At 38.6% G+C, this 17,954-nt stretch overlaps 1 protein-coding gene across 2 annotated transcripts in view; it reads right to left on the minus strand.

The window, feature by feature from the left end:
• Positions 1–13,143: 13,143 nt before the first annotated feature.
• The window catches only part of KYNU (kynureninase), a 65,063-nt gene continuing 60,252 nt past the window's right edge, over positions 13,144–17,954 (minus strand). For both annotated transcript variants that reach the window (XM_074145464.1, XM_074145463.1), the window contains exons 13-14: positions 16,912–17,142; positions 13,144–13,296 (exon numbers count right to left, since the gene is read on the minus strand). In XM_074145464.1, the coding sequence (XP_074001565.1) occupies positions 13,144–13,296; positions 16,912–17,142 (384 nt within the window). The remainder of the gene's footprint in view (positions 13,297–16,911; positions 17,143–17,954) is intronic.

The following is a 17,954-nucleotide window of genomic DNA, read 5'->3' on the forward strand; positions in this document are numbered from 1 at the left end:
AGGAGGTGAGAAAGCAATGCTGTGCTTTTCTGTAAACTAACAACTGCTAGTGCTTGAAGAACCTGAAGTAGCAGCAATTAATTTTACTTTAAAAACAGTGTGTTTCAAGAATTTTTTTCATACAGAATAAATTTTAGAGAGCCACTAATTGGAAAATCTATTGTAGCCTTGTAGATCTTGAGATTTTCCTCAGACAAAACCATCAAAAGCAATTTAAAATTCGAAAATATTTGTGAACAGCAGTGTGGACAACAGAACTTCCTACCCCAAATGTGAAGAAACCATCAGCAAACCTGTAAAATATCGCAGCAGAACTTGCCTCTGTTACCTCCTCCAAAACCTAGATTACCGGGGACATGACATTTTTCAAGAAAATGTCTTTCACCATACACCTAACGTTTCAAGTCAAGTTGCGTGCTCCGTCTGATTTCCTTCGCATCCATTTGACAGCATGTCAGTAGTGACAAAATTCTATAAAAGGATGGCAGCTTTGCATACTGCTTAAACTTATGTGGCACAAGCTTCCTGTGTGATCTCTGGAAGGCTGAAAATACTTTAGATGTGCAAAAAAACCAGTTTAGCAAAATCTAAGGGCTCGTTTAAGCTATGTAAAACTAAACAGGAAGCAGAAACTGCATAGACATTACCTGGAGCCGATCACTGCTGAATAGCTTGGTTTTCGCCTGTTTGTTGTGCAAGTTAGAGATGGAGCATCATTTCTGAAGCTCAGATTTCTTGTCCCTATTTCAGTGATTCATGGCATCACTGCTTATGAGACATGTCACCAAGTTGGTGAACATCCAGTTTTCCACATCTCATAACTGAGAGCATAGAACATTAAGGCTAAACCAGCCATTTTAAAAATACCTATTGACTGAGAATGTTGTTACCAACTCAGTACTGATAAATTCAAGAAGTATCATAAGTTTCATCAGGTGCTTGAACAATGATTCCAAGACTTGTTCTGGACCAGCAGTCTCCTGAGGGGGAAAGAAACCTTGACTTTTTTTTCTTTTTGCCTAGTTCAACTCTTTGTTTGGATGATTGACAGGCATCCCATAGTCTGGCTTGTACAGCAGACACCCAGTGGCAAATCTAATTCAGTGGGTAAATCAAGCCATAAGAGACAATATAAACCTGGACAGCATGCAGGAACAAGCCTGGAAGAACAACTGTGCATGCAATGGCTGGTTCCAGAAGAAAATTATTTTTTATTCATGAAAATGGATAAAGTTCAAATACTGCACAATTCACTGGGAAAAACCCTAGAAAACTAGTAGACTACATGACAATGAAGAAATAATGTATTATTTCCCACATCCTTCACCAGAGAAATTATATTTTTCATATTTGTAGTAGGCTTTAAAATATTTAAATTAAAAAGGAGAATAAAGAATTATGCCTCTATAGACAGTAATTCATATTCTTGCTCACAGCAATTGTTTGCTGAGAGACCTGATGTCCATTCAGTAGCCATTATTTTTTTGCTATAAGGGCTTTGAATATTTAATCCCAGTAACAGCATTTCTAGAAGCACATTCTTATGTATCGAGAAGGCCATGCATGTGACCATGTAACAGCTCCAACAGTTTATAGTCCAAGTTAACAGCAGTCTCCATACTACCTGCTCAGGCAATAAATACTTATTATGCAGAAGCTTGTATGTAAATGTCAATGTAAATATACAGTAATGGTTAAACTCACACAACCCTCCCAACCATAACATGCATTATGAACATTCTGGTATCATCTTCCAAAACCTTGTACTCTGAGCTGATTTTTCCTCTAAACAATCCGTTTTACTCACCACAATCTTAAAAGCGTAAAGGATATTTGTAAAAAATTGACCCAGGTGGCAGAAAATAGATCCTTAGAGTTTCTCCAGCAGTTTAGTGCCGGCTATATGGAAGGACCATATGCGCTGTGGCTTGAGGTCTAAATCCCACAACGTTCAAATTTTAGGACACAAATGATCTTGCATTAAAACATCTCTTTTTAACTGAGCTTCTAAAGTTTTGATAACAGATACACTTTACAAAGCAGCAGAGAAGTTTAGGAAAGAATTCTCTGAACATTTACTTCCTAATAAAGATCACTTTGCCTTATAATGAGGTCTGGACTTAGAAATATTCATAGCTAAGAAAATAACATGTTTCTTTATTTTTACACTCTTTATTTTTCAAGCCTACCTACTGTAATTTTTCCCTGTTTAAAAAAAATTAGGACATTGAACTTAATGAAACCTACTAGGTAAGAAAGTTCTACATAAATCCAAGCTGGTCCTTTCTTTCCCAGGTGTTTTAGGGATCTTGACACTTATTTTAAAGGCCAGCCTTACCTAGGGCTATTTTTAATAACTTAGCAAAGCCACTCCAACCCATTGTATAGCTATACTGTACTAAAAAAGAGACAAAAATCCAGCATATGTTGATGCATTATGTAAAGACTTTCCTTGACAGGATTTAGTTACATGCAAGCTTTAAATGCAGTGTAAATGCATTTTCTGGAGTGTTAGGCCTCCAAGTGCTAAAAGTGCTACAATACCAAACTGCCAAAAAGGTGGTTTTTACATCACACAATAACGGACCTTAAAAAGACAAATGAGTCATGCACTTTGGGTGACAATATCTTAATCTATGCACCCACGATCAAGTCAGAGTTACAAAGCGGTGCCTGCAAAATCCTCTTCAAAGCCTTTCTCTTCTCCGTGGTGTTCACTGCTGCAGGTGTGACCCAAACTCTCCATGCCAATAGCTTGTTGACTGGAGATGTTCTAAAAACTGTCAATGTTTTCACAGTAAAAGAAGTATGAAGTCTCTGTCCTTGATATAAAACTGATACTCCAGCCAGTGTTATTTCTACCGCTATTAAAAAAGAACTACATGGTGAATAACAGTGGAGAAAGTACCAAACCCTGTAAAATCCAAAGCTGAGGATGAATCTAGAAGAAAGCTGAGATCTTCTGGGTTATTCTCTTTGTTTGCTTCAGCCTTTGAAGAAGAAAAGGCTCATTTCTACAGTATCAAATTTCACATTCACAAAAAGATAAACGTAAGCATACAGCAACGCAAGGCATTCACAAATATAAAGCAGCCACCATCAAATCTAGTGGAAACAAGAATTGCTGAAGTTATTGTTTGTCTCTTCCTAATGCAGCTTCTATCAGCTTGGTAGGCTCTGCCTTCACCCTGCTCCCTCCCATGCTGCCATCGCAGAGTGAGTCAGAACTCTGTTGTGCAAGAAGAAAGAAGTCAACAAAAACAAGAGAAAGTCAGATGCAGGAAGTAGAACTCCGCTGCAGACAGATGATTGTCCTCTCCCACATCCAGAAGGTTTCAGGGAGGTCCATGCTGCCTGAAATGAACAGGGAAACAAGCAAACAAAAAAAAAAAAGAATCAGTTTATAAAAGACTTAAAGCAAGTAGTTGAATTAAATAATTGAGTATGTCAGGTCTTATCCCTTCTTGTGATTTTATTTACCCACGTAATACAAGGATATTTCTAATTTCTGTACATGGCTGTACTCCGTTGCCCTTTTCCCCAGCTCCCTCCATCCGACAGGCAATTGCTATCACACATTTTCATATGATCTGTGAGATGCCAGGAAATCTGAATGGTTATTGGTGAACAGAGGTATTGAGATTTGGGGGAGAAAAAAACAAAAGACAGACAAAATGAAACGCACCATCAGTGCAACTAATAGCCACCGGGTTGAGCCCTTCTTGGAAGACTTCTTCACAGCAGCCAGCTACAGGAAACAAGGTCTTTACTCAGACCACTCCAACACAACCGCACAGGTACATTTAATTTCATCTTGCTTCAAGCAGGCAAAAATAGAAAACTGATAGCCTTCATTCTATAGCTTTTGAAAGTATTCCAGTTTTTCAGTTCCTTCTGATCTCTATAGTCTGTGGTCTCTGAAGTCATATACTTCCTTTTCCTTTGTTTCTCAAGACCACTCGGTTTCCCCTGTTCCTCTGGTTCATGCTTGTAATCTTGCTTTTGTGAGCCCCTTTTTATTCTATCTCTGCCAGACATATTAGGGGCCCTCCTAAAGCAGGTACACAGCACTGTGATATTCCGATGCTATTTAGGTTATCATAGAAGAACCACCTTTACACTATGATGGGAGGTGCCTACCTAGTGCCATGTTTTGCATCATCTCCACTCTTGTCTGATGTTGGGGTGGGGGGGGTGTTTAGCAAAAATATTACAATGCTGATTTCTTATCAGCCAGAATTATACCTTCTGAGCTGTGAAAAGCATTCATCCAGATTTGTTACTTCTATGAGTCCAGACAAGCTCTGCAATGGGTCAAAGTGTATCATCAGCAGTTGAAAAGGCAAGTGGTATTTAGGTTTAGTGAATATTTTTAGACCTTTAGGAGTATTTTGGATTTAGGACAGAGGAAGAGAAAGAGTTTAAGGTGTTAGGTGTGGCACAGGGAGGTAGCAGCCTCCACTCCTTGGTGGACAAGGACAGGAGTGTCAGCAGAACCAGATCTCTGCTGCAGCCTCTGTGTGTTTATAAAGATTCAATTAATTATAGTCCCTTTAGTCCAGCCCCACACCCATTTTATCAGTTCACCTTTATTTCAGGCTTCAGTTATCGTGACCCTTCTGGTTCTTCTGAGCAAAAAGTTGTTGACCTTTAGGCCTGTTGGGAAAAGTGTTCTCCATGAGACTTATTAATCCTGGTTTACTCTTCCCTGGGAACAGGGTCTGCAAAACCAACTTGCACTCATTAGTCATTTCTTCACAGAGCCAAGAGTTCTTTTTTATAACCTTTAACAGCAACAGTGCGATGGAGGCACCAGCCCTTCTCCCCCTGTGCACAAGCTTGCAAATCTAAAATAGCAGACCTTAATGAAAAAAAATTTAAACATTATAACTCCACAGTGTATGTCACTATGATATACTGAATGCAAAACAGCTGTTCCTAGCAGATTTGGCATATAACAGGGGTAACGTAATTTTACACAAATCATTATGTTCATTATATTAAATTAATAGATTAAAATTAGACAGCAATGTTTTTTAAGACCATCTTACCCGTAGATCCCTTTATCTTTATATTCTAAGGGCTGGATTTTTTTTCTCCTCAGTATTCTGTGCATAGAGAACATAAATGTCCAGATCACTAGGAGCATAAGCCCCTAAATTCATGGCTGTTGAGCCTCTTCCAATATAAGCAGCTGAAGGGAAGGTACTTAAGGGAAATAGAAAATGACATCATTTTTTTCCTGATCTTTTGAAGAATGAATTATTTTTTTTTCCCATCCTACAGGAACAGATTCTGGACTAATTTTTCCTACTAAAGGCTTTAAAGTCTAAAATTCATCAAACATCTTGTCCTCAGAGACAATGTCATCCAAGTTCAAAGGATCTATAGCCCTGCAAAACTAATGTCTTATTTCAGACCTAACGCCTTTGTTTTCATTGAATGTTTGATTTCATCAAATTAAACCACTTCTTATACTTTCTATAAATGTGAAAAAAATAGAAGACAGAACCAAATCTCTTGATTCTCTGAAGAAGAGCACACACATATAGATGTACACATATATCATATACAAACAATTGATATGTTTTTCTGTCTATTTTTCCAGGGTAGATTTAGTGTAGATTATGGGTTTTTTTCACAGTTTTTTGAAGAGTCTTTGAATTGAAAATAGTAGTCTTTCAAGGCATTTGTTTTAATGAACATCGTTATAATTAAGAACATGCTTTTTATAACTAAATATAAAAGGATTTTTTTTTTCAAGTAAAGTCTGGGTCTGATTACTGATGGAGGAACTTCAAGATCTTTTTTTGCTAAGCATTTCAATATTCATTCAGAAAAATGTCAAGATAACAGACTTTAGCATGTAATTTTGGTGATTCATGCTTTTTCTGGTATTTTATCACTTCAGTTTTAATATCCAGTTAAAGCAAGAAACTTTGAATAAAATAAGAATACTAATGAAAATGAAGCAGTCATATGCTACGTCCAAACTTCCACAGAATATAGGATCTTCCAAAAATTGACACATAGCTTTATCCTTCATCCATATCCATACAGAGCAATAGTCTTTGCTTTATTAATTAAATTTGAGAGGTTGAGAGTATTTTCTTAGCAAAATTCAGTGTACTTGTCACTCCTGCTTTGGTCCAAAAAGAGTTTAGCTTATCTAACTCAAGTTCTTTCAACAACAGATGAAACTTAGATGCTATAGAGATTTATAAATTCATTAATCTGTCACTGAACTATGTTCAAACTAGAAGTCATAAACAACGATAATGAATGAGATTTTCACATCAATTTAAGAGTCAAGTTCCACTATTTTTCAGTATGCCACTATACATGATGTATGCCATTATCTTAATAAGCTATTTTTTGCACAACTATATATTAAATATGAACTAGGAAAGCAGGAAGCACAATCAACCATTAGATTCTAGAAACTGTGTGAGGTCTCCAAATGCGCTTTATCATGACTTCATAATCACTAAAACTGAAATACCTGACACCAGGATGGTGAACCACAGAAATCAAGTTGTGTCCTGAGGTTCTCTGCTGGGTGGAGAGGAGGTGAGGGACACCAAAGGCAGGCTGCACCGCCAGCAGAGGGAACTGGGCTTCAGCAGGACTTTCCACAGCCCCTGTGCTGAGCAGAATTCCCTAAATTTAGCAGTGAAAAATGTGTCTAAACTTTTTGCCAGTTCCCGCTGGGCTCAATGGCTCTGGCGTACTTGGCAGCACACCTCTCCGGTGTGCTCCCATTAGTGAGCTCTTCTTAGTAAGGCTGATGGCTTCACCACACCCTTTTCTACCAGAATAACTATAATTGCTCTACTTGCTTCTGGGTTTTATCCAGTTGTGCTGTGCTAGGGAGGTTTTCTCAGTACTTGCTTTGACTGGGCTGCTCAGGAGACCAAAATACTGCTTTGGTCCTGGATCATAAAGAGTCAGCCCTTCAATCCCCCATTCTAATGGGTGAAACCTTTTCCAAGCTGTTGTGCTGAAGAACTTTTAAGATAGCCTATTGAAAAGAAATGTATGTTATTAGCCATTATATTTACCCCTTGCTCATATATTCTACATTTTTTAGCTTTCAGACCAAAACCATTTTTAAAGTCTCAGTGATACAGAAATTCAGCTGTGGAATCAGGAAAAATAACCCTTTCAGAGGTAACTAAGACAACCCGGAGGCAAGTGAATCTAGACTTTCACTCACAGACAATTTCTCTAAGGAGACCACCATATTTTTCTCTAGGAAGCAGCAGTACAGGAAAGTCTAGGAGCATCCTTAAAAAGGAGCATCCTTAGAAAGAATTATCCACACATTCACAAGTTACCCAGTTGCAAGATGTTATTCTGTCTAAGAAGGTAAGAACTAGGAGAATGTATGGTCCTCTTGACCACACTGGTATAAAATCAATACTGCACACAAGAGCAACTTTATGCACTCTGTATAAAGTTTCAGCTAAGATATTAAAATTGCTTCTATGTTCTATCTAAAGGATGAATATTTCTGAAAATTTCCTTTCACATCCCAGGTGGAAATTCAAGTAAAACACCCGTTAAAAAGAAACACAGTATCAATATGTGTGAGGTATGTCAGACACACCTCACTGCTAAAATAGAAAATATATTGCAGGCTTGTTGAGATTCATTAATGACATTTTAATAGCTCCTAGTTCTTAACGTCTTGTGCTCAAGTATCAGTGTGAACTTTGCAGACATCCTGCAGACAGCCTTGCAACAACCACCCCACATCATGCTCTCCCCCGGACAGGAAATCAAGGCACCAGGAAAATTTGCAAAGCAGCAAAGTTGCAAGTTGGACCCATGAGGCTCTATCCATACTCTGTTACCACAAACATATGGTAACACCTATCCCACTGAAGACGGTCCCTCACGGGAACTTGCTCTGTGTTGCAATAGGTGAGACCATGAGCTATGCTGCAATCTACATTGATCCTACACAATCTATGCTCCACGGGGCAGGTGGCATCCCAGAAGACATCATTCCTTTCAAGCTACAGTTGTATCTCTAGCGCTCAGATGCTTTCTTTCACTCAGAACGTGCTTTGTTATGAAGAAAGGATTGGAAAAAAATTCATATATATCTTCATATTTATACCTGACACTATGATGATAAGACTGTCATTTGCTTTTATTTCAAATGAAGGGTTTTCAGTGCTGCTTGCCCCCATGCTTATTTTAGAAGCCTGTATAAATCTTGCCCCACATGGGAGTCATTTTGAACGCATTAAATAATGATTTTTCTATGTCTCTCCCACTTTGATGTAGCCTCTTAGGAGAAAGAACTGTCCTGGATATATGACTTGGTCATGTTTTAACAATTTGATGATCTTTTCAAAATCCTTCAATAAAATGTAAGTTTAAAAAAAAAAAAAAAAGAACATCACACTTAGCTCAGTTGATAAGAGGCCCTGTCCCCCACAAATTATAATGTAGCAAATTTTTTGAACATATACTTTAAATTCACAATTCGTTTCTTATTTTTAAAGCTATTTTTTATCATTTGATTAATTGCTTAAAACTGTACACAAAGATAAAGGGAACTTTGAAATTCATACCTTGGAGTATTAACATGTACTCAGGACTAGATGTAAATGTCAGAGAGAAAAAAGATCTAATGAACTCTTTATTGGTGAAATACTGTATTGCAGCTGCCTAGAATTTTAAATGATTTGTAGCTAGCTCCAAAGCAAAATAACTGCAGAAGTTTACTTACAGCGTGGATTCTCATTCAGCATTTCTAATGTCTTCTTCCAGGGCGGATGGAAGCCATTTGTTTTGCTAGAAGTTGCAGCTACTTCATTTTGTTGAAGTTTAGTGGGTCCTTTTAACGTTAGCAAAATGTCCAGAAAAAAAAAAAAAAAGGAAAGAAAAAAGCGCAACCACAGAAGTATCTTTCTGTCTAGAAAATTACACAACCATAAGTTTCCCTTTTCCCTGGTGTCTTCTCTGCCATAATAATGGCTTCAGGATTTAAATCCTTTGCTCCTATTGTGACTTCAAAGCCTTAAAACTGCAACTGAATGAAGTAGTTCATCTGTCATTATTCAAATATGAAGCAATTATGATGAAATAAAGATAGAATTCCATTGAGAAATACCCCAATCAATTCTCACTTATATTTAACTAGAAACATAAAATGATGCTTAGAAGAGTAAGTTTAGGTAATAAAAACTTGGAATATAAAAAGTATGAATTACTGATCTATAACTTATTCATTTCTGACTAAGCCTTCCAAATATATTTCACAAATATTGACAAAAGTTTAAGCTTACAATGCAAAACTGTCTCTCAGCTGCTGATAAAGAGTGACTAGCTTTTCCAAAACATATTTTCATCAGTTTGAGTGCCCAGAGTTTCAAATGGGAACCTGCTGAGATTTTTAAGGGTCTCTGAGCAGGTCAGCTCCTTCTGAAATATCTTAGATCATGACATGCTAATTGCGTCTGGAACGAGTGGCTTTTGTAAGTGAGTGTATGAAATAACACACCTACCTCGGCCATGTCTTCATTATATTGCTGCCACTGCTTTGATGTCTACACATCCTGTAAGGCTCCTCTGTGGATTTAGTCCTAGATGCTCATTTTCACCTTTTCGACCACAACCAAGGCCAATTCCTACCCGGAAGGCCTGGGAATTTCCTGGGGAATTCCCACCTGTACCCAGTTGTATTTGGAAACCTGATCATAATATAAAGTAACATAGCTTAAAAAGTTAATTATTTTGTTTCATTTTCTTCCATCCTTTCTTTTTCTAGAATTTAACACATTACAGGGCCAGATTAGGTTGGGGTTTTTCACCTTGTCTTTCTCTTTTCATCTTTCTTTCTTAATATACCAATGTATGATAGTCTGCTGATAAATGAAAGCAAGGTGGATTCTGCTGTAGTCAGACCAAGGGCTCCCAACATTTTTCATCTTAGTCTCTCTGAACAGGTCGTGTCCTTTCCATTCTCAATCACGCAATAAGCTCAGATGGTAAAATAACTATATTTCATACCTTTTTTTTTTTTTTTTTTCACTCAGAGTGGACTGCTCTTTTAGAAAACAAAAACATCCTTTTCTGCTTATGGAAGAGGAGTTTGCCTTCTTCCTAGTCTTTCCATGGCGAAAACAGGAAAAAATGCACAAATGGATCCCATAGTATTTTTCCCTCACATTTTCAACAATTGCAGTGAGTTTATGAGACCCGCACAGTATTAAATTGTGCTGTGCTGAGAAAGATCACATACAACCAGGGATCTACATATTCACTTTTATCTTCCTTCATTTGTAGACATTTTATCACTCTACCTGGGTATCAATTTTCTGTCATCTACAGACACTCATGTCTTGCAGTTTAATTTGAAAAATGTAATTTCTTCAGATAATCCAAGAACTAAATGTTATCACAATTAGAAAGCAGTAGTACTTAATACTGAATTTTAAATCAGAGATGTAACTAGCAAGAAGCATTCGGGGTATATAAAATTAATTATGTCACACATAATTATTCCTGATATTACTTTAACTGTGATAACTTAGAGCATTTGAAAAAGCAGACTGTAATATTCTTTTTTTTTTTTTTCCACAGAAGCTCTTTCACTTGATATTCTCTCACTAAATAATATGTAAAATACTGACACCTAATGTTAACTTTCAGTATTATTCATTTTGCAAAACTTTTACTACAAGTAGGGAAAGACCATGTGAAACTGGTGCTTAAGCTGCAATTTTCTTTCAGTAAACGTAATATAGCCTTCCCTCACTTTTTGGAAATAATTTTCTGAATTTATATATATGACTATAAAAGCAAGGAACTTTCATGTTTATCTTCACAGCTCATAGGTAAAAGAGAGAGAGCAATTCAGAAAAGTTTAAATAAGAGAGGTTTGATGCACTGAATTTAATCAAGTCCATCAAATGGAACACAAATACTTATTTATAAAGTCAGTATTTGTACCTGAAGCCTGAAGTGTTACTAAAAGAAAAAAAATACTATTAAACAGTTAGCAATCATCTGTTATCTTTTGAAACCTGGACTGTAAATATTCAGTAAGTACTTTACCTACTCCGTTCACTTTCCTTGAACACATGAGGAATTGTTTTCACAGTTTGTGAATGTAATGCAGATGCCAAACTGTGACATCAGAATTCACCATTTATCTCCTTGTAACCTCCAAGACACCTTGTCCAAACCCTGGTGTCTAGGTGCTATTTATGAAGAGATTTTTGAGGTTCTTACTCTTCCTGGGTTTACTAAGGTCCAGTTGATATCAAAATAAGGCATTTTATAGTATGATCTAGTGTCATATCTGGATTTATATTAAGCTTGCTTAACTTTATAGGGCAGATGTAAGTGACTGTTAGCCAGAGCTGTAGAGCAGCACAAGTGCTTCAAAGCCACTGGCAGTGAATTAAAACCCTTTTCAATACTGTGTACTGTCACAGTTTTGTATTCAGTGCTTTTTTCATCAACAGTCACTTTATGGAAAGTGGTCCTTTTCTAAGATCTTGTCACTTGACAGATGAAAGTAGCTGTGCTGCAAATGCAAGTATAAAAATAAAGCTGCAGCCACTGAAATACAGATACCTGGTCTGCCATACAATGACAAAGTCTCAGCGGAATTAAAGAGCCATGACGTCAACGTAATCAAAACCTCTTGAGTGAGCCAGAGCTTTCCAACTGATTAAGATTCCTGGGCTATTCTTTATAACAATATTCTAGTTTAAGGAGCTTGTTCTTCCTTCCTTCTTCTTCTTCTTCTTCACAGGTGCTAAAAATACCAACAAATGTTTCATTTGCAGTTCTTTCAGCTTTTCCCTATACATTACAACCAATGAAATAAGTATTACTGCAGCAGAGATTTTAAAACTACCTTTTTATTTATTTATTTTAGAGCATGGGTAGACACTTTGAAGTCCCTTGGGTTTCTTTGTGCAGTAGGAGATGCTTAAAGGGTGCGAAAATTCCAACCAGTAAAAATGCCCTTGAGCCAAAATGGTTTGGAGTAGTCTTCACTTCTTCCCCCAAATCCTTTTTCACCCTTGAAATGGAATTAAAAGAAGTACTACCAGAAGTAATTTTCTAAGTGTTTCATACCAAAATCAGACACACTGAGTATCATCATAGAGCAAGTTTTAGTTGATTCTTGAAAAATGGTACATGCTGAATAGCTACAGACTTAGGAGTTTAATTGCCATTTATGCCAAGGTCTTATTTACGTCATAAAACAACTCAGGTTAAAGTTTTGGTTAAATGTAAGCAGTTTTTCTTCATTGCTCTTAGCTGTCTAGAGCAAATCTCTGTAAAAATTTGGGCCACATTGTAACTTAACAATGAGATATTTTGCTGCTGCTTAAACAGTTCAGGGTTCATTTTGCCTAATCCAAAATAAGCCTTGTTAAAGCTGCAGTAAGTGCTCCTACAGCCCTTCACACTGGCTTACATAAATTTAAAATTGTTCTCAGCTTTCTCAAGCATATCATCTCCAAGAAGACTACCTAGAAAGATAAAGAGAAAATGTTTTGTTTTAGCCAACTGCATCACACCAAAAGAAGGTATCTGCAATGTAAATTCATTCTTCAATTAAATCATTAATTAAACAAGAATTTCAAAATGTTGGGCCCTTTGAAAAATCTAGTATGCAGCAGTTAACCGTTTTTAAACAACTAATTGTTCAACTCCTACTTTTCAAGTATACCATGTACTTTATAAATAGAACTGATAAATTAAAAATGTAAATTGGACTGTATCTTTTAACTGTTGGTGATTTGTCTATTTTCCACTTTTTATTATGCATCATTTTTATAATAAAGAAGGGATTTTTTTTTTCATTCCTGTTCTAGTTGATAGCAATTCTTCCATGCTTCTCAAAGCTAATGTAATAAAACTACATAAAATGTTTAAGAAAAGCCCCATTAAAAGATACAAAGCATACTAATTCATGAAGTCAAAGTCAAAGCAGAGTGGAAATATGAGCTTTAATAAAACTATGTCTGTTGTAAATAACTATTCAGGCACAGTCATTTTTTTGCAAATTGCATGGGATATAGCTCAGTCTACTCGAAGCGAAGAATCGCTCAGCGGGATAAATGCATCTTAGTCAGAAATAGATTAGAAGATACAGCTGAGCCATCAATAAGAACCAGATAGTGCAGTATTGTTTGCTGTTTGTTTTGAAGATGTAATTGCAGATCCCAGGATTTCAATAAATCTGTGCACATCACGGAAAGAATTGTAGAGAGGAACTGGGGCAACGCGAAGAGCATTTGGTTCTCGCATGTCACACTGCAAAATAGAAAGGGAATGCTTAGTAAATTCAGGTCACTTCATATTTCTTTGTCAGATTATATTTTTAAATGTCATCTTTGTCTTCATGGAGCTACAACAAGGAAGAATGACTGAACTGACAAGGAGACACACGGAAAAATTTTTGGACTCCTAAGAAACTACTATGAGGAGCATTATTGTGAAGAACATAGCAAGGACAGTGGTGTGTTGCCTGAAAAAGGAGGCAAGGCTTAGGATGGGCAAGACTCTAGCAGTACCACTGGGGGCCTCAAAACCAACTATGTATCCCCATAATCTATTTTAGCACCTATAGGAACCCATAGTTGAAGAGACACCCAGGTGACAAAAAAAGCCACCACAAAAGAGAAACTTGTCAGTATAGAATCATAAAATGGCTAGAGTTCAAAGGGACCTTAAAGATCATGGGCAGGGACACCTCCCACTAGACCAGGTTGCTCAAAGCCTCATCCAACCTGGCCTTGAACACCTCCAGGGATGGGGCAGCCACAGCTTCTCTGGGCAACGTGTTCCAGTGTCTCACCACCCTCACAGTAAAGAATTTATTCCTAATATCTAATCTAAATCTCCCTTCTTTCAGCTTAAAACTGTTACCCCTCATCCTATTGCTACACGCCCTAATAAAGAGACCCTCCACATCTTTCCTGTAGCCCCCCTTTAAGCACTGGAAGGCCACTATAAGGTCTCCCCGGAGCCTTCTCTTCTCCAGGCTGTACAACCCCAACTCTCTCAGCCTGTTGTCATAGGAGAGGTGTTCCAGCCCTCTGATCGTCTTCACGGCCCTCCTCTGGACTAGCTCCAAGAGGACCAAGTCCTTCTTATGTTGGGGGCTCCAGACCTGGACACATTACTCCAGGTGAGGTCTCACCAGGAAGACTACAAAGCGACCTACTACACCACTTAGACACACACAAGTCTATGAGGCCTGATGGGTTCCACCCAAGGGTGCTGAGGGAGCTGTTGGGAGTGCTCACCAAGCCACCTTCCATCATGTACCAGCAGTCCTGGCTAACCAGGGAGGTCCCAGTTGACTGGAGGCTAGCAAATATGGTGCCCATCTACAAGAAGGGCCAGAAGGAGAAACTGGGGAACTACATGTCTGTCAGTCCGACCTCAGTGTCTGGGAAGGTTATGGAGCAGATCATCTTGAGTGCTATGATGCAGCATGTACAGGTCAACTAGGCAATCAGGCCCAGTCAGCACAGGTTTATGAAAGGCAATTCCTGCCTGACTAACCTGATCTCCTTCTATGACAAGGTGACCCCCTTAGTGGATGAAGGAAAGTCTGTGGATGTTATCTACCTAGACTTTAGTAAAGCTTTTGACACTGTTTCACACAGCATTCTCCTGGAGAATCTGGCTGCTCATGGCTTGGATGGGCATACACTTCACAGGGTGAAAAACTGGCTGGAGGGCCAGGCTCAAAGAGTTGTGGTGAATGGAGTTAAACCCAGTTGGTGGCCGGTCACAAGTGGTGTCCCCCAGGGCTCAGTATTGCTGCCAGTACTCTTTAATATCTTTATGAATGATCTGGACAAGGGGAATGAGTGCACCCTCAGTAACTTTGCAGTCAACACCAAGTTGGGTGGGAGTGTCAACCTGCTTGAGAGTAGAAAGGTCTTGCAGAGGGATCTGGACAGGCTGGATCAATTGGCCAAGGCCAGTGGTATGAGGTTCAACAAGACCAAATGCAAGGTTCTGCACTTGTGTCACAACAGCCCCACGCAGTGTTACAGGCTTGAGGAAGAGTGGCTGGAAAGTTGCTGGATGGAAAAGGACCTGGGGGTGTTGGTTGACAGCCAGATCAATATGAGCCAGCAGTGTGCTCTGGTGGCCAAGAAGGCCAACAACATCCTGGCTTTTATCAGAAATAGTGTGGCCAGCAGGACTAGGGAAGCGATTGTCCCCCTGTACTCAGTGCTGTATTTGAGGTGAAGAGCCACCTCAAACTTTGTTCAGTTTTGGGCTCCTCACTACAAGAAAGGCATTGAGGTGCTGGAGCGAGTCCAGAAAAGAGCAATAAAGCTGGTGAGGAGTTTAGATATGAGGAGTGGATGAGAGAGCCTGATGAGGTGTTCACCCTGGAGAAAAGGAGGCAGAGGGGAGACCTTGCTCTCTACAACTCCCTGAAAGGAGGGTGTAGTGAGGTGGGGGTCGGTCTCTTCTCCCAACTAACAAGTGATAGGACAAGAGGAAATGTCCCCCAAGTTGCTCTGGGGGAGGTTTAGATTGGGTATTAGGAAAAATTTCCTGACTGAAAAGGTTATCAAACATTGGAACAGGCTGCCCAGGGAAGCAGTTGAGTCACCATCCATGGAGGTATTTAAAAAGAGGTGTAGATGTAGTGCTGAGTTTGGTGGTGGACTTGGCAGTGTCAGGTTAATGGTTGGCTTCAACGATCTTAAAGGTCTCTTCCAACCAAAACAATTCTATGATTCTATGTTAAACAGCACTGGTCCCACTATTACAGGTACAAGTAATATTGCATGGCTTGCAGTATATTCCTTCCCCCCCTCTGTGAATTTGAACATTTTGCTGAATAAAATAATCCCTCATTTTTGAAGTATATTACTGCATCACGAAGACAAGCCAACAGTGTAAGGCCCTGTGCCCTCTTAAAAGCAGCAGTTCCTGGAATTCCCTGGCAGCACCAAAACAGCAGCATATTTAGCCTAGAAGAGTTGCCCTTTGGGGACACAAGTCACCAGCAGAAATAAAACCCATTTATAATTTATATGTCATTACGCTATCAGCCTCACCTCCCAGCACTTCTAAATCACCAAATGTATAGCCTTAAATTTAGCTTTTATTCTTTTTGAGCAGGGCTCACCGGTAGCGATGCCATTACGTGGCACTGCCATTCAGTGGCCTCTTTTTCTGAGTGCCAAAACACAAGGAAATGGCAGCTTTTTAATTCCTACACCTTGATGCCTCACAAAGAACAAGGGTTTTGCCATTTGCAGAGTAAGAAAGGGACAGGTGGAGGCTCAGAACTCCTTGCCATCGTCGGGCTGTAGATGTGCGAGTTGTGGCATTGAGGATGGTGAGCACCCTTTGATCTCTACTGACTGCCAGCACCCTGGGGTGGCACAGACCTCCTCTTTGTGGTCTCTGGCCTCATGCCTGGACTCACAGCAGAGTTTCTGGACAAGCACACTGGGCAGGAGAGGCCTGTGCAGGCAGTAAATTGCACTGGACAGAATGACATATTCATATTTGTGTTTTTCCAGTGATTTGGGTTTTTTTCTTTTTTTCCTATCTTTCCTGTTCGGCTCCATAATGCCTCCTACCATAACGCACCCATAAAGCAGATCTAACCTCAGTAGTGATTCCTGGGTGCTCCTTGCAGAACTACTAGAAATAAAACAGTAGGGAAAGGACAATATACACACTAACAAATAATTTATAAAATAACTGTACTTATTTCATTATTTACACAAGTAAAGTTTGAAGATGCTATGTAAGCAACTTTCATCATTCCCCATCTTTTTTGGCTTTATATGAGACTGTCTTTGCATAAAAGCAAAATTATCACTTCGTTATGGTATAGGTTCACAAAACAGTGCATAAGAAGATGAAGTTTGATTTACTCACAGCTACTCCTCTCTTCTCCAGCTCTTTAAAAACAGATTTGATTGGAAGGGAAAAAGATAGCGTGAGTTGGCATCCTCTTTCTTCAATCTGAGATGGCGTGATTATTTTTACGAAGGGCTTCTCTGGGTTTGTTTTATCCTCCTTGTAGTAATGTTTTATCAGGTATTCCAAGTAACCAGTGAGGAGAATGGATTTCCTTCTCAATGCCTTCATTGTAGTTTGACCAAAAACCTATAACGATTTTAAAGTATTAAAATGATAACAAGTTGCTATAGAAAATAAAAACAAAGTAAGGAAGACTGAAAGGGTAGCAGATTTCTCTGTATGTTATCACTAGAATCAAGTGGTAATATCAGACAGACTTTATACATAAACATGGCAGAATTGGGCTTTTGAAAACACAGGATAATGTTATTACTTTAGATAATGAAAGACATTTCTGTCTACTGTTAAAAAGTTTTACACTCACCCATATCTGCATAAATTAACTTGCACACATAAACAGTTTGCTAAGAGAACATTCATTTGCATATCTGAAGAGGATCATAAATTCCCTATACACGCAACAGGGCTGCATGAAACTCAAAGTCACATACAAGTTTTTCCTTGTATTCACCTCAAAGAACAAAAACCAAGGGTCAAGACTGAAACATCACTGCTGATTTACAAATTCTTGTCTTTGAAAACACAAAATTGTTACTAATGTATTGACCTTACTGCTTTAAGTTCTGTACAGGCTCTGTCTTTGCTAGTCTGCATGAAGAAAAAATAGTCACTTGATTCTGGTTTAATAGCTTTATGCTCTTACACAGCTACAAGGACCGGTGAGCTGCAGAAACTCAGAACATCATGAGACATGCAAAAGTGATTGCTTTAAAATGGCAGTGCTATTTTGTCACACAAACAAGAACAAACAATGTGGCAGGAGAGGCTGGGAGCAGGACAAGGCAAGACAGCTTCTGCTTGTGCTCTGGAAAGCACAGAGAATTATTACAGGGAATAATGGAAAATGTGACCCCGGAAACAATTTACCCCTGCTTTTC

Source organism: Numenius arquata, chromosome 3, assembly GCF_964106895.1.
Source record: "Numenius arquata chromosome 3, bNumArq3.hap1.1, whole genome shotgun sequence".
Taxonomy (NCBI): domain Eukaryota; kingdom Metazoa; phylum Chordata; class Aves; order Charadriiformes; family Scolopacidae; genus Numenius; species Numenius arquata.